The 17257-nt window shown below is 38.5% G+C and overlaps 1 protein-coding gene across 1 annotated transcript; it reads left to right on the top strand.

Moving 5' to 3' along the window:
• The first annotated feature begins 298 nt into the window (after window positions 1–298).
• On the top strand, window positions 299–16911 carry LOC131787971 (uncharacterized). Its single transcript, XM_066170758.1, has 14 exons — window positions 299–372; window positions 5294–5550; window positions 5744–5864; window positions 6410–6532; window positions 6646–6768; window positions 6871–6993; window positions 7095–7217; window positions 7457–7753; window positions 11348–11650; window positions 12958–13242; window positions 13493–13803; window positions 14635–14776; window positions 15556–16071; window positions 16607–16911. Exons 1-14 carry the CDS (start codon window positions 309–311, stop codon window positions 16909–16911), a joined length of 3093 nt encoding a protein of 1030 aa, XP_066026855.1. The 5' UTR covers window positions 299–308.
• Window positions 16912–17257: the final 346 nt, after the last annotated feature.

Here is a 17257-nt window from a genome sequence, read left to right as displayed (position 1 = left end):
TGAAAAAAGTTGAATATTTTGGGCTTGAGTAATTATAACCTGAAGTCAAAACACACTGTAATATCCGCTGAGACGGCTGTATGCCGGGTTATGTCAAAACTCATCTTTATAGATATGGTTAATTATTCGCTTGCACAGAGACAAGTCGGTTGCTATGGTGACAATCTCCCGCCGAAAGTAATAAGTGTAGAGTAATTGAACGCATATTTAACTACAGCTGTCTCAATTTGTCTGATGTTCCTCGGCATAAAGTTGAAAAAACTCACTTAAGCTGTTCGTTGGAATTATAGCGGGCGTTTTGTGGGAACATGCTGTTTGTTTTCTACTGCTTTGTTCTCACCGTTTTGGCTTCTCTAATACCAGAAGGACAAGGTGAGGTTTTCCTACAGTTATGTCCCAGCTCATGTTTGAGTACTATTTAAAAGTTTATCATCCTTATAAACATAACTAAGCCTTGAGATATCCACACAAACTTCTTCCCGAAATATTTAAGAAAATAAACTAATTTTGACCAAGTTTCGCTCTAGATAGGCATAAGACAATGCTCATATTTTATAAGAAGTTCAGAATTAAAATTCTTGGGAACAATTAATCAGGTCTCTGCAATGTTTTCCATATACGTTCTCGACTTTTTGATGCGGCACAAAGGATAAGATGACTAGGCAGATCTTCAAATTTTAAAACAAGTGGAAAGTCTTGTTGAACTCAACTGAAATGTCTCGGCTGGATCAAATGAAAACTTGACACAGAAGCACAACCTTTCAAGTTATGTAATATAGTCTTTCGACTATAACGTTTCGGGGAAAAGAATTAAAAAGAAAAGAAAAAGCAACAGAACTTTTTACTTTTGGCTGAAACGTGTAATTTGCATCAAACTTTGACCCTTTTGGTAAAATCTGGCTCTAAAGTTGATTCTTAAGTTGATTCAAATATTACAATCCTATAAATTGAGGACTTTTTGGATTGCGGGGAGCCTCTGCAGAAAGGAAATTGTATATGTATATATACATAAATACACACATACATTCATTATACTTGCTAAAAGGGGCTTTTCAACCCAAACAGGTGGAAAAAAATTTGTTAAACAAATTTTACGCAGTCCTGTTTAGTCAAAATTTAGATCGTTGACCGTCCACTCGTGGAGTTTCTCAGAGTATTTAATTTTCAAAGGTTTTATATTTCTCAGAGTATTTAATTTTCGTCAGTTTTTAAGTTTTTAAAAGCGCAAAAACAAAGGTGGCAAACACCACCTTGCTTTGCAAATGTGACACGAGTCTCGAAACAGACCGTGTTTAAACTATCTGCAGTCAAAGCAACTTTAATTTGGTAGCAAAGTCTTTTTTTTCATCAAACACAGGTTTCACCGTGAGCTAAAAACAGATTTTCAAAACCTTGAAAGAGTGAATCTGCCAGTTATCTCATGAAATAAGGATCACGAGATTTTGACGAACTCAGGCAAAATAAATTAATGTCTATCGTCCGCGTCAGTATGGCGAAACAAGAGCGAAATTATTTTAAAACAGTGACGTTAGCACATTTCAATGATCGTAAAAAGATTTTAAGCCTTTTTGCTTTGAAGGAAATAAATGTGTTTGATTTGATTTTTCAAATACAGGAAAGTAAGTAGCTTAGTGCAGCTTCGGTCCGATGGGAAACTTCGGACGTGTTCACTACAGAGGATGTATTTTTGAAAAAGAAGTCATCATTAATTGATGCAGTCAGCCTGTTTTGACTGACATGAAAATTTTTTCTCAGGTTCGATATTCTACACCTAACTTTGAGTCCTTTCTTTCACTTAGTGTAGTAAATTTAAAAAGCAAATTTATTCTTACAGTTTATCGTACCATCAACACCAATCTGGATAATAAAGTTGTCCATCGAAAACGGAAATTTTCGAAAACACGCTCCTAATGAAGATGATGTGAAAATGCAGACTTTACCCTATGGCTTGAACGAAAAATTCTAGAAAAGGAATTTGTCAAGAAACTGTTAGTACAGCATGCGGCGTCCTATTTTCTATCGCTTTTCAAGTTTTGTTTTCAATTACTACTTGGACATCAGATTCTAAAAAGCAGTCGCATGACTCCTTTCATCGTATTTCCACTTCACTCGACCAAAATGTGATATTTCAGGATTTATTGTTCCTGTTACACTCAATTACGCCCTTAAAATATGCATGCTCGAGGGTAAATTTCAGTCAGTTTGGTAAAAAGTTTTAATATACAAGGGAGTTTTTAACTCCTTGAGTTATACGTCAGCAATTTTAATTATCTCTCGCTTTGCTTTCATAATACTCAGTATGGTCCAAATCTTGAGTCAAGCTACATAACAATGAAAACCCGTACGCATTTCATGAATTGAGTTTTTGAGCCGAGACTAAACAAAAGCTCCCCCAAAACGTTTTGACAGTAACCTTTTTTAACGAACTAAACATGCTCAGACGAGATTACCAGCATATTTACGTGATAAACACGAATTACTCTACATATCAACACAGGTTGATTGTAGACTTCGGCGTCGACTGATCGATCGATCTTAATAGGTGATCGCATCAAAAAGTTATACGTTACTTAATATTAAATACTCATATTCCTTGTAATAATAACAAAGGGAATTTGTAGGGGTTCATCACAAAGGGGACACTACTTTTTGCCGTGATCATTCAGAACAATATTTAAAACTACTCGACTGGTGTTCTATGCAAGGCAGAAAACCAAAATCCAAATTAAGGTAATGATTCAGGAGTAACACTGCTCTAAATTCGTGTATCGGAATGGCGTGCTGTACCAGCAGGAGTTCCTCAGGGGACCAAACTCGGCCCCTGGTTATTTCTAATAATGATTAATGACCTAAGTGTGGCGAATACGAATATCTGGAAGTATGTAGATGATACTACCCTCGCTGAGTGTGTGGAAAAGAACGGAACCAGCTCGCTCGATGCAGTCGCGCTTTGATGAATTTGTTACAAAATCTCGTGCTGATGGTTTCCAGTTGAATGAATCGAAGTGCAAGGAACTAAGAATATCATTCACAAAGTTATAGGATACTTTAGAGCCTGTTACTATCAACAATGCGAACATTGAGGTTGTTCCTTCCGCTAAATTACTAGGTGTATGATATCGAATGATTTGCAGTGGAATGTGCACGTAGAAATGATATGTAAGAAAGTCGCTTGTCTACTTTCTTAGGCAATTAAAGCGCGCGAAAGTGCCAGCTAATGACCTTCTAAGTTTCTACATCGTTTGCATACGCCCAGTTGTAGAGTGTGCATGTCCAGTCTATAATACCTCTCTACCGCAATATCTCTCCGATCAGTTAGAACGCCTGCAGAAGCGAGCACTACGCATAATAAGCACTAATGATTTATCTTATAGACAGGCTTTAGAAGTTATTAACATACCTGCCTTGTATGACAGGAGAGAGGTGATTGGTAACTCAATGTTTCAAGAGATAAGTAACGGCAACAATCACAAGCTTTATTCACTACTTCCGCCACCTTACCTTGGCACGTTGCGAACACGGAAAAATCGCGAGTTCCAAGTCCTGCGTTTTAAAACCAATCGTTTTACTTACTTACGTATTACCCATCATGTCTGTGTGACACATAGGGCAGCAACGAAATCCTTTCAACCCTGTCTATCTTTAGCCAGTTTTTCAATGGTGCTCCAGCTTTAATTGAGTCCCCTTAGTCTCTTCTCTACTGTCCTGCGCCAAGTTGTTTTCGGGCGCCCTCTGCTTCGTTTGCCTTCAGGTGTCCAGTGCATTGCAATTCTGGCTATGATGTTACCGGCCTTCCGCATCTCATGACCGATCCACCTCCATCTTCTCTTGTTGACAAGTGTACGAATATCCTCCTGCTTGGTTTGCCTCAGTAGCTGGTCGTTTGATATTTTCTGAGGCCAGAAGATTCTCAGAATCTTCCTGAGGTTAGCTGTGTGGAAGGATGTCCTGTCCTCTTACCCTGATCTTTGTTGGGGAAGGGACATTAACACACACGGCCTCCGTATTCTTCAAGCTAATTCTCAAGCCGACCTGGTTGCTGAACATGCTGAGCCAGTCTGTCTTTTCCTGAATGTGCTGTCGTGTGTGGGACAATAGGGCTGTATCATCTGCAAAGTCGAGGTCTTCGAGTATAATAAAAGGGGTCCATCTAAGGCCTCTTCGATGATCTTCCACTGTTCGACAAAGGACCCAGTCGATAGCAATATTGAATAGCATGGACGACATGACACATCCCTGCCGTACACCGGTTTTAACTTCAAAACTTAGATCTCCCTGACCGATGCAACATGTGAAATTTAAGTAGAAGCATTTGACGATATTAATAATGCGTTGTGGAATGCCATATGCTCTCAGAATCTACCAAAGACTGTCCCTGTGAATGCTGTCGAACGCTTTCTCATAGTCGATGAAATTTACATACAACTCGCTGTTCCACTCAGTACATTGCTCAAGTATGTTCCGCAGTATGAAAATATTGTCCGTACATCCACGCCCCTTGCGAATACCAGATTGCTCGTTCCGCAGGAGGTCATCAACAGCTTGGGTGATGCACTGTATAATGACCTTGCAAAAGATTTTACTCGGCACAGACAAAAGGGTAATTCCTCGCCAGTTGTTACAATCACTTAGAGACCCTTTCTTTGGTATCTTGATCATCACACTTCTTTGGTATCTTGATTATCACACTCCAATGTCAGCTCCTCTCCTCGCCTTGACATCCCGAAGGGATCTCCGCCATTTCCCATTGATCAACAGATGGTCAATTTGATTTCAATCCCTGCCATTCGGGGAACACCATGTGATTTTATGGATCTCTGGGTGTGGAAAAAGGGTGCCTCCTATCACCAGATTATGAGTTGTGCAAAACTCAACAAGCCTTTCTCCATTTCACTGATGATGCCACTCCCGTGTCTTCCCATCACTCTGTCACTGCCTGAGTTATCGGCACCAACTTTGGCATTTAGATCCCCCATGATGATGATTGTACAACTCATATATATTAATTGATCTGATTTCGAATAATTTTAGTTGTATCTTAATTAATTTAGTGTTTACATAATGATAAGCTTTATTATTGTTAAATTCTTATGAATTGACTTTCTTAATTTATCATTATATAATTTATAGTTATAATTAATTTACGTTTTACATTTGTAAAAATTATCGTAATTCAGCCCTCGGCTGCAAGGGTAATTTTAATAAAACTATCTATCTATCTAAAGTTCCAGTTTAAGTTAAAGTTCCTAGTACAACATTGCAACTTTCTAATTTAGTAGATTTTTTTCTCTAGGTAATTGCCGCAGTTTAAAGTTTACCAGTTTTCATAAACTTGGCTTCCGGTTGGAGAATCACACGGTTCGAACTATTGGCGTTGTCAACGAGGATCTCTGCATGTTTCAATGCTACCTGGAACCTAACTGCGTCAGTTATAACTTCTGTGAGATAAAACAGTCTTCTGGAAAACACAAGTGTGATCTGAATAACGCGACTATTGAACACGATGAAGACCTGGTGCAAAACGAAAGTTGTAGTTACCGCGGAGCAGAGGTGAGGATGAATTCCATGGGCTAAAAGTATTATTCATTGTCCGAGAAAGCTTTAATACCGGACCAAGGGATACCTAGCCTCTCTAACCCGTTAATTTTACCCGCTTGCAACGGGAACAAATGAACAGATGCAAGGGACCTGTCATGCCTGCAAAAATATCACTTTAAATTTATCTCTTCCATTCCTTCCTAAGAATGCTTGTAAGCAAAATCCTTGCAAGAATAACGCAACATGCCAAGCTGGGTTTACAGAGAGAGACTATCAGTGCTTGTGTGTTAATGGATCTGGATTTAAAGGCCATAACTGTGATGAGGGTAAGGAATCTTATATTTTTATTAAGACATAAACATAATGTATAAGTGATACGCTCCGCAGGCCCCTCCCTCAATTGAAGTTCTTTTAGGTTACTGGGCAGACTCATTTGAAGGGGATGAGAACGAAACAATCCCGAACACGGCAATAGTTTGATAGTCACAAAACATCGCAGGTGAAACTCTCAACCTTTCATGGCTTGCGAGAAGGATAATCCAGAATGGCACAAGTTATTCAAAATACAAATTAGGACTTACATATGAACGACTCTTTTGCTTCTCATGGTTCATCTTATAACGGGATTTTATCACTCATTTTTGTTTTTTACCTCATTCGGTCTCGATTTTCTCTAACGCGGTTTCTTACCCACCATCTACGCGAACAAACTTTAATTTCTCATTTTCCTTTCTTACGAGGCAACAAAACTAAGTACAACGTCTACGCAAAGATCAGACGTGACCCCACATCTAGATAAAAACATAAAAAATGAAAATCTTTAAGGAAACCAACTTAGATAAAATCCATCGTCTTCTCTTTCCTTTTATAGACATAGACGAGTGCTTGTCTGGTAAACATAGCTGTGAGGGTAATACGACATGCAATAACACCATTGGATCGTACTGCTGCAGGTGCAAGAAAGGATATCAGAGAAATAAGACAAACTGTACTGGTAAATATTCTTATCTGATAACAGGAAACGCTCGCGTGAAGACGAAAATTCGTGCAGCCACAGCAAGTCGAAATAACCTTCATACCCTAATGGTATTCATTTTGTTGTCTCAGACATAGATGAGTGTTTGAACGGAACGCACGGTTGTGATGTGAATGCTGAGTGTAACAATACCCTGGGATCTTACAAGTGCACGTGTAAAGATGGATTTCAAGGAAATGGAACTAAATGCACAGGTAACTAGTTCTGACATATTCACACTCCGTCTTTTATCTTCAGTTTTTCAGATTAGTGAGAGAAACGGTCTCATTTACATTATATTCCTTTTCGTGTGCTAGATCTAGATGAGTGTATGATCGGAACACATGACTGTGATGTAAATACTAATTGTAACTATACCCTAAGATCTCACAATTGCACGTTTAAAGATGGAATTCAAGGAAATGGAACCAACTGCACACGTAACTAGTTGTAACATACCATACTCTCTATTTTCTCGATAATACCTGTCATGTGACAAAAAGGAATGACCAGAAATCAAAACTGGTTTTTGTTGATTTAGATACCAACGAATGCACTGAAGGAAAACACGACTGTGATGTAAATGCTGAGTGTAACAATACCTTGGGATCTTACAAATGCACCTGTAAAGATGGATATGAGAGAAATGGAACCAACTGCACAGGTCAGTCAGAAGCCAAGGTACCAAACAATGTTTTCACAATACAAAAATAAGTTAACTGTCAAACCAATTGATGCATACTTGGCTGCTTCAGACAAGAAACGAAGTATTGTCAACGTGTAAGTTATCGGTTGAACAGATGTCGGCACAAGACTAGCAAAATTGCAAGGTGCTCTGTAAGTGAACATTATTCCAAAACTTTTAGCATATTGATAGTGCTGTTTGTTTCCTCCTTTATTTAGAGAAATTATGGTCTGTTATCATTTGCGAGGGAGGAAATGGGACCATAAGTTGTGATAATGACCGAAGAACTATCGACGTTGTGGATGCAAATTATGGTAGACTGGACTCAAACACTTGCCATCATTCCAAAGTTAGCAATACAAACTGCAAAGCTGCGAACTCTCTTTTCATTGTGCGGTTGAAGTGCAACGAAAAAGCAAGTTGTGAGCTGTATGCAGCTAGTTCAGTTTTTGGTCATGATCCATGCAAAGACATATATAAATACTTGGAAGTCAAGTACAAGTGTGTAAATTTAGGTTAGTACCTATAGTTATTGTTATATGCTGTGAACTGGGGAGAGAAATAGCCTTTTGCTACCATTTAGGACGCATTTATTTCAGAATTGCATTAGGCGCTAAATCACCCGTCCATTTTCAGTCGGGGGCGTATTAAAAAAAAAAAAAAATACGCAAAGAAGCAATCGTTAATATAGTCAGTACTCAAATAGCAAATCTTTTTTCGAATTAACACCTTTACACTTTTATCAAAGACATGGTGGATAAGCATTCATTTTTTTCCGGGGTTTCAGTTTCATTTTCTCTTGAGTGGCGCCCGCAAAAGCAAAGGAAAACTCGACAAGGTGGTCTGGGATAGATTTTATGCACTAGGGAAAAAGTTCTGAGCTGCCGTCTGGTCGGTGAATCTTGGGGTGGATCATGTGTACACCAAAGGAGTGCAAACTGACAATTTTCAAGCCATGTGCAGAAAAATTCAATATTAGCATGCCAGACCATTTTCCTGCATAAATGGTGAGATAAAAAAGGTTCAATTCAATAATTCTGGATTGCACCTTCGTGTACGTTGCTGATGAGCACTGCTGCTGAACTAGAAGCAAATGAAAAATTAGAGGTACCCTCTGTCTTGACTCCTGATCTTCTTTCTTCATATTTTCTCTGAAGATACCCTATAGTGGCTTAAGAAACGTGATAGGATTTTTTTCTAGAAACATCTTTTTAAACTTTCATGAAATGAAAAAGCCGTCACGAGCCAAAGTGTCCTGAAAGGCATCCGAAAAATAGGTGATTGGTACCTTCACATAGAATTCGCTCTTTTGAATTGGCATCATAGAAAGAACCGTTTCCTGCTTTCAACATTGCTGTTGAAGTCTTTGCAAGTAACTTGACTTCAATCTTACGCCAGTGAATAAAATTTAGAGGTCATGGTAAGCCGATGAAATTAACTAAAATTCACCTTCGAATAATTTGTAATTTGGCGTGTTTTTTTAAGGGACATTTTTTGTACCCGGTAAAACATCGGATAAATTGAAATTGACATTCTTTAAGAGAATAAATGCTGGTCTAAAATGGGGTGTAAAAATTAGTTTCGGGCTTTTTACTAGCGCCGAGTAGGAAGCCTCTCAAAATAGCGGTTATCACAACAAAAGCGTGTCAATCGGAAGTCAACAAATAGCACATTCTCCAAACCCGAAAGCAAAGGATTGTAAAATTTTTACATTATAATTAATCTGTTTAGTCGTCAGTAATCCACAGCGCTGAAGAACTTCATTTTTAGATACCATGAATAAGATATTGACTAAATATTTATTTCCGTGAGTATTTTATCGTTAGACATTTCAAAATTAGTGTCGCCCTGATCCGGATCAACTTACACGGTTTTTTTCAATTTTCCCAGCTTATTTTTTCATGATCTCTTAGAGGCAAAACAAAATACCAACAAGCTACACGAATAGACGAAACCTAAATTCCCATCATGTAGATATACTACAGCAGTCAGCTAGTAAGTCTATTGGAACTTTTTCATGCTTTGAGCATGAAAAACTGAGATAGCGACACACGTTTTCCCAAAGGTGAACATTGCGACCTCTTATACTCGTGTAGTTTTTTCTTCTTTTTCAAGGAAGCAACGTTGAATAATCGATCTAATCTATAAAAAAGTGTTGAGAAAAAAGTGTGATTATGCGATTGTTAGACCCTGAGGTTTTAACTGCATGAGGAATGAGAAGCAGCTAAAAAAGTAAACAGAACATTAAATTACTAATTATGTGTTGTGGGCCATTAGCTGAACTATTTTACAGGACTTTCAAGGAAACGAACAAATTGACGACATCTAGGAAAACCAATAACGACCATTTCATTACATCGACAACCTAGTTCTTAGATTGGGGTAGGAAGAAGAGAAACCTTGGGAACGAGGTTGCGACATCAGTAAATGGATTCCAAAATTAGCGACACGAATATCCCACCTTAAAAGGCTTCAGAGACAGCTATTAGAACAAAATTGGAATCGGGTGAGAATAGGGTTACCACCATTTTTTTTCCATCTTAGGGGCACATTTCATTGACACACTTCATTATGATCAGTCGCCGTCTTTAACAATCCTAGAGTGTATACAGGATGGCGACAAAGATTTTCTCCCCATGCTCCCGACGAACTTAACGGCATGACTAAATGAAACTTCTGTTGGAACATTTCAATAGCATTGGCTTAGCCACTCATTCCTCAACGCTGACGTGCGCATTCCTCGCAAAGCGACTGCAGTTTTTTCGATGAAGGCTTCTTGCGACTAACTGTAAAAAAGGATTAATTTCCAAGTATACAAATATTTTGTTCAAGGCATACGTTCATTGTTACCATTTGTTGACAGTTAATTGACGGGATTTTCCCAATTTTTAAAGCCACGGTGCTCAGTACTCAATGAAAGCCCGGAAATTAATTGTATACCTGCTTTTATAAAAACATTTCCTTTTCCAAAGATTCGAAATTTCAAGCGATTCAGAGCTTTACCAGGCAAGGAAAATGTCGCTTGAAAAAGTGCACGAAATAGAGAATTTTAAGTACGCGAATTTTTAGCGATCGTTGAAAGTTTCCCGTGGCGTAACAATTGACTAAAAAACTTGGTTAACCTTCAAAGAGACATTTCTATACTTAAAACAGGGTTTTAATGCCATGCAACTTAGATCAGAGCAGATTGTTTGAGAGGGGATGAGATATGTTTATTTCAGCTGTTTTCATGACACGTGGGGTGTTCTAAGTTTTAATTTTTTTTGGTTTTAAAAGGTATATTTAAACAAATTAAACTCACCACGTTCGTTGGCCTACCAATGGGTATCTTTAAAAAATTATCAAGGAAATCGGTTCTCTATCATGTGCAATCTCCTGCTTGGTGTTAGTGGGCATTCGCTCTTAAATGGTGAATTAGGTACTGCAGAGGCTTACCAATATAACGGAAAAACAACGCATCAAATCATTTACCTTCATCAGACAAACCAAAAGAAGAAAAAATCTAGGGAGACCCAACTCCGTAAGAGGACAATTAGTTTGTCATAGACACCCCGATAGGCCAGTTTAAAAGGGTATTCGCGACCCTTTAAAGAGCGCCAAAGACCAAGAGAAATTTTCTCTCTCGCCTCAAAATACAAAACACCAAGAGACGGAGAATTAGAGCTCAATGCAGTAAAAGAGTTAAAATTTTGCAAGCAAAAATTTCAAAAACCACTAAATTTGACATCTCTTATCTGAGATTTATGTAATACATTCCTTTTTCAATAAATACTTGTCTGCAAGTAGCTTTAAATCCTGAAGAAAAGACACTCCTTTGTCGGGAGATCCTAAGGTTTTCTTAACGCTCTCGCACCTCTTTTTACTACTGTATTCATCTTCTCATCCGCCACATGTGAAATCTCTGATCATTAATTCCCAAGACTAAAAGATAAGATTAAAAGATAGACGGGATAATCACAATTCCGCTTTTATTACAGGAAGAATTCGTAATTAAATATTTCACAAGATACCTGAGAGAGTGTGTCCATAAATGGTAGAAGAAAATCATAATAAGAATAGTGACCGTCTCAATCAAGGTTTGACGAAAACTTTGAAACTTTATTTAATAGCATCAAATCGCTACGAGTCAATTGGTTGCTTCAAAGACAATACAACCAGTCCTGCCATAGAAACATTGGAAGGAAAAGATGATATCTTGGATGGTAACTACTCAACAAGGAATGATTCCATCGACAAATGCTTTCGTGCTGCCGAGAGGCAAAGATTTCACATCTTTGCTGTTCAGGATGGTGGACGATGCCAAGCCGGTGCTTCGGCCATAAAGACTTTCCACAAGTATAACCAACCCTCGCAAAAATGTCCGTCTGGTGGTAAAGGGGGAAAGCAAATCAATCATGTCTATTACATTAAGGGTAAGAGTGTTATAAACATTTTATACCAAGTTATCCATGCTACAACCGCAGTGCCTCGCAAGGCTGGAATTATGGATCCCCGTAATTTGGATTTAGTTGCCCTAAAAAGCTTATAACCCCATACTTTTCTAAAACAAAGCAGCAGTTGTTATTTATGCTACTGTTTTCTTTTTCAAAGAATTCTGTGGATATTGAAATATTATGTTTTAAGGACATCTTGCTAAAGCTTCTGTTTCAATAAAATTTGCTTAAATTTAAGGCGAATTGTCGCTTATACACCCATTTTATGTGATGTGTGATGGTGAAACACAATTTCATTGTAATTTTGTGGATAGGAGTTTCTTTGTGTTTTGTGGAAGCAATCATTTGCGTTTCGAGAAGACTACGACTTCTGCAGAGAACTGCTTTTTGCATACTTTGCTTGCAGCAGACCTACCACTGAATTCTAATCGAAATCTTTGTGAGGGGAATTTTTCGATAACCCAAGGGAACCGACACAACAGCAAAATCAATCGAAAACCCTACTCCTATCGACTCCCTACATACTGGATCTTTTTTATTTTTGAATTGAAAGGTAATAGAATTTTGGACCTTTTTTTTTACTCTGAATTCTTTTCTGCAGGAAGTTTCTATTGCAGATCAAGAAAAATCCGAAAAAATTGAAAAAATGTAAACAACGTGGAATTACACACCTACCCCTCCCCTGACCCAACATTAACTCAAGCTGTTTATCAGTTGACTGTGATTGGGTTAGGGGAGGGGTGGTTGTGAAGTTGCTTTGATCAAGACTGACACTGATCCGAAGTATGAATGGAAGAATAAAATACAAATGCAAATAATGTTTCTTGAAAAAAACGCTTTAGTTGTCAAAATCAAGGCTTGTTTGAAAATGTCTAAATGATTTGTAGAAAAGAACACCACAATGCTCTCTGAAGTGGATACGAGACGACTTCAGGTGATTCCTCAAGAAAAAAGTTATCGAGCAATTTGTCTTAACTATCCTTAAATGTTCCCTATTATTGTCTGTTTCATAAACTTCAAAAAAAATATAGGTCACCGTGCTTCTTATCTCTTCGTTCTTCGCTCTGACGAAGGGCTAACGCTCGAAACTTAAGCTTGAAACTCTTTACGGCGGCCAGTATATGTTAATAACTTGGTTGACAATACCAAATCACCTTGTTATACTCTCCCACCGACGTAGCACCACAGTTTCTATAGAAACTTACCCCCTTTATTTACATGTTTAGTACCCAGTCTAGTTGATAGTAACAATGTTGTACGGCTTTACTTGCTGTTTACTCTTTCAGGACATAAAAGTGTTGGATGCTACGAATCACCTGGTATGAGTCGTTTAACCCATGATATGACTAGGTCCGATCCTATCTTGAATGGAATTTACCCTGCACAGCCTGGGAGCTTCATTTCAAAGTGCGCAGTGGCTGTAATTAGAGCAGGTTACTGGTTATTTGCAGTTGAGAATAATGACTCGTGTTCAGCAAATGCTACTACACCGCAGAAAATTAAAAAACTTGAGGAATCTAAGAAGTGTGGTCTTGAGGACGCCAATGCATTTCAGTTTTACACCATCAAAGGTAATTTTAAAGTACAAACTCAGTCTAAAAGCCCGCTTCAACATTGAAGGAAAGGCATTTTTAAATAAATTATAATGGCTTACATATTAAAATTCTACGCCTCAAAACCCGGATAAGCTGTCTGTTACGAGCAGATAATGTAAGAAGGAAAATATCTACCAGTGGCGTGTGAGCAATTTCAGGTATATTAATGTGTTGCGACTCTCTTTATTTATTTGGTAATTTTAGATTTCCTTTTGCTTTAAAACAGATTTACGTTGTCACGGAACACTTGGTATGGAAAGTGGTGCAATCACCGATGAGCAGATAAGTTTCTCGTCCGAAAAACACAATAAGAAAATTGTAAGATTACATCACACAGGGAAGACTTGGATAGCTGATAAGAAGGATTCTAATCAATGGCTTCAGGTCGATCTCAGAGCTCAAAACACTGAAGTAACACGAGTAGCAACACAGGGATCCGATCAACATAAAAAATGGGTGAAGAAGTACAAGCTACAATACAGCAACTATAGAGTGAGATTTCAAAACTACACGGAACAAGGACAAACCGTATCAAAGGTAAAACTGGTCAGAGGCGGGGAAGGGTTCTAAAACATGAGCTGCTCATTGTAAACAAAACCAAGTTCATTCCTCAACTCAAACTTCCCCGAAGTGTTCTTTTAGCAGTTGTTAGGACAAACAGTCTTCTTTGCAATCAGGGATTCGTTTCTCGATTTGTTACGATTTATGAGTCGACAGTTGTTAAAGAAGATTGTTACGATGTATGAAATTTCATACATTTACCGTTTTCTTTGCAGGGTCTTGATCCAGTTTTTGATCAACCTCAGATAGATATTTGTAGATAAAGTTCGTCTTAACTTTATCGTACGGTGGAATGGGATGAATTTAATTAATGAAATCCCTCGTGAGATATTTCACGGTTTACCTAGCGAAAAACATTGCATAATATTGTAAGAGAAGAACTGAACAGTATTTCTTACATAGAGTATGTAACGACCACGAGGTTTTTCGAGGTGTGTGTTTCAGTCGACGAATACTAGAGCGACCATCTATCGCTCTGACGAAGGGCTAACGCTCGAAACGTCAGCTTGTTTATCCTTTACGGTGGCTAATTTACGTTTTCAACCCAGTTGTTAACACTGAATTACCTGCTATACTCTCCCACCGACGCAGCACCACAGTTTCTTTAAAAACTTACCCCTTTATTCATCTACGTGTAGAGTTTAGTTAAAGTGTTGAGAACAGTCAATTGTCGGCTGAGAGATATTTTCTTACAATATAATTAAATAGATTTGTTTTAAAAAGTAACACTTATGTCTACAAGGCGGGCACGTACCGCGCATTTTAAATAAAACACTCAACATCTATTTCACGTCTATTATAATACAGGAATTTGACGGAAACACAGACAAGAACAATGTTGTTTATCACGATCTGAACCCACCAATCACAGCAAGGTACATACGTTTTCTACCAGTGGAGTGGGAAGATGAGATATCAATGAGAGTGGAACTGTATGGATGCGTGAAAGGTAAGGAAATGGTTTTCCTCTAAAGCTGATAATCATTGTATGCATCATAGTTGATCTAATCATAGGAGCTCTTTAAGGTTCTTCATTTCGTTGGAAGTTTCTGTGATTGTGTTAACGACATTTTTGAGCTTAATGTAATCTACACTTTATTAATTGCCTCATGATCTTATAGCTGCTTTTAATTCGCTGCCGTAGATAAGTTATATTTGTAAAACGCCCGCTAACCTTTCGTAAACAGAATGTGGAAGATTTCTCGGCATGCAAAGCGGTGAAATTTATGCCAGATAATACTTCATTTCCTGTTCAAAAGCGAGCACTTGGATTTTTTTTGCTGTGTGTCAATCTGATACAAGTTAACGCGAGTTTTCTGGACCAATAACAGGGCGAAGTAAGGCAAAACCAGTACAATCCCGGAAAACTTGTTATAAGGATTTGAAAATAGCTCTGCATAGTATTTTTAAATATAGACTTATCAGCTCTGGTTAGATAGGGTTCCTTCCTTCTTCACTCTCCTCTTTTCACTTTCACGTGTGACCGCCGAACCACAAACTGGAATAATTCGACGAGAAAAACTACTCTGATTGTGGGAATGGGAAGAAAAATTTGTCTTCTCCTAAGATTTTTAGATTCCCCAACAACAAAACCTCAAAAGCTTGTGATGGCTCAACCGTAGAGTTTATGAAAGTATCATGTTTATGAAAGTATATGTTTGTTATCAGTTACGTAGCTACATGGCCTACAACAATAACGCGTCACTCATTTTTTGTCTATCCACCCAGAGCCAGAGTTTAAAGCTGTCTTTACAAACCTTGGTTCGACTGCAGCTGGTGGTCCAAGCTCAATTGGCAGTCACTATACAGGGCAAGATCATGACGGACAAGTTACCGTGTCCAGCGGTATTCAATCGTGGACTGTGCCATACTCTGGAGAATATAGAATAGAAGCAATAGGAGGTGCAGGGTGGTACGGTAAGAACAGTGTCGTCCAGAACGGAGGAAGAGGAGCCAAGTTGATTGGAAACTTTATTTTGACCAAAGATGAGATCGTCCGTATACTTGTTGGACATAAAGGAAAGAGAGGGCCTAACTCCAAAACAACTTCAGGAGGCGGGGGAGGTACATTTGTGGTGAGAGGAAGCAATACGCCTTTAATCATAGCTGGAGGTGGTGGGGGAATAAAAAACATGTCAGAACAACATTCAGGATGTGATGCATCCATAAGCACCACAGGGAATGCTGGGTACTCCTCGTCATTGGGGTCAGAAGGAACTGGCGGAAATGGAGGAGGTAGCGCTGGTAATAAGCCAGGTTAGTAAAATGAGATTTACCCAATCATCTTCAAACCAGGGGTACTACGAGATGATAGAAACAATTTTCACACGAGTTAAAAAACCCTAATTTTTGGCAGTCATTGGGGCTCATTCGTCAGAAGCACACACTTCAAAAAGTCGAAAACTTTGCAAAATCTTAGTTCACTTGAATGTAGCTCGTTCACTAAAATTCTTACTTCACTTACGCCCGTGTTACATTACTTTCAAGCCACCAAGTCTACGAATACACATTAGGTCATAAACGTAAACAAGGTAGACATTTGCACAGTTATCAAGGTTGCCGATTAATTGGGTGACACAGCAAAAGCATTACGGGAATCATACGGACCTTTTCTTTTTTTTTTTAGCAGGGATTCGATTTTCGTATTCCTTAAGGGAGAGCATAGAAAAACATAGAACTAATTTATTAATAGAAGAAAAAAGGTATTCTCCCGACCTTTATATAGATGTGCTCCGGTACAATTAAAGAGATCACTGGACATTTTCTTTTTCCTTTTTAGGTGGCGGCGGCGGCGGCGGCGGCTTTCACGGTAATGGGAGAGGAGGAGGTAAAGGTGGCAAAGGATTTCTCAATGGTGGAAAGGGTGGAACGTATAACGGTGGGTTCGGAGGTGGCGGCGGTAATCCAGCTTACTCTGGGGGAGCTGGCGGCGGTGGAGGTTACTCTGGGGGAGCTGGAGGTGTTAATGAAGATCCCTCTTGTGGTGGTGGAGGAGGATCTTTTAACAGTGGAACAAATCAGGAAAATGAATGTTGTTATAATACAGCTGGAAATGGTAGAGTGACTATCACCTTGATCGAGTGATCAACGCAACAATTTTCAAACAAAAAATAATTGTAGTATTTCACACAATCTTATAATTCTCAATATCATGACAAATTACGGCTTCTGTTATTTCTTGATATTAGTATAGACAAGGGATTCTCAGACGAAATCTATTTACCTGCAGATCGGCAGAAAGCACTAAAATTATCCATTGCTAGGTGCAGCTTAATGAAACTTTCACAAAATTTCAGTTTCTCTATGGCAGTGTATTCTTGGGATTGCTCCCCTAAGATAACTCTCACTTATTACATCTAGTTGTATTTGTATTCGAGTGGATTGTCAAATATAGATGTGGACTGCATTAACACGGAAGTGAGATTTTGTA

Source organism: Pocillopora verrucosa, chromosome 8 (genome assembly GCF_036669915.1).
Source record: "Pocillopora verrucosa isolate sample1 chromosome 8, ASM3666991v2, whole genome shotgun sequence".
Taxonomy (NCBI): domain Eukaryota; kingdom Metazoa; phylum Cnidaria; class Anthozoa; order Scleractinia; family Pocilloporidae; genus Pocillopora; species Pocillopora verrucosa.
Note: the sequence above shows the minus strand (reverse complement) of the source record. Positions and strands in the feature narration are given on the sequence as shown.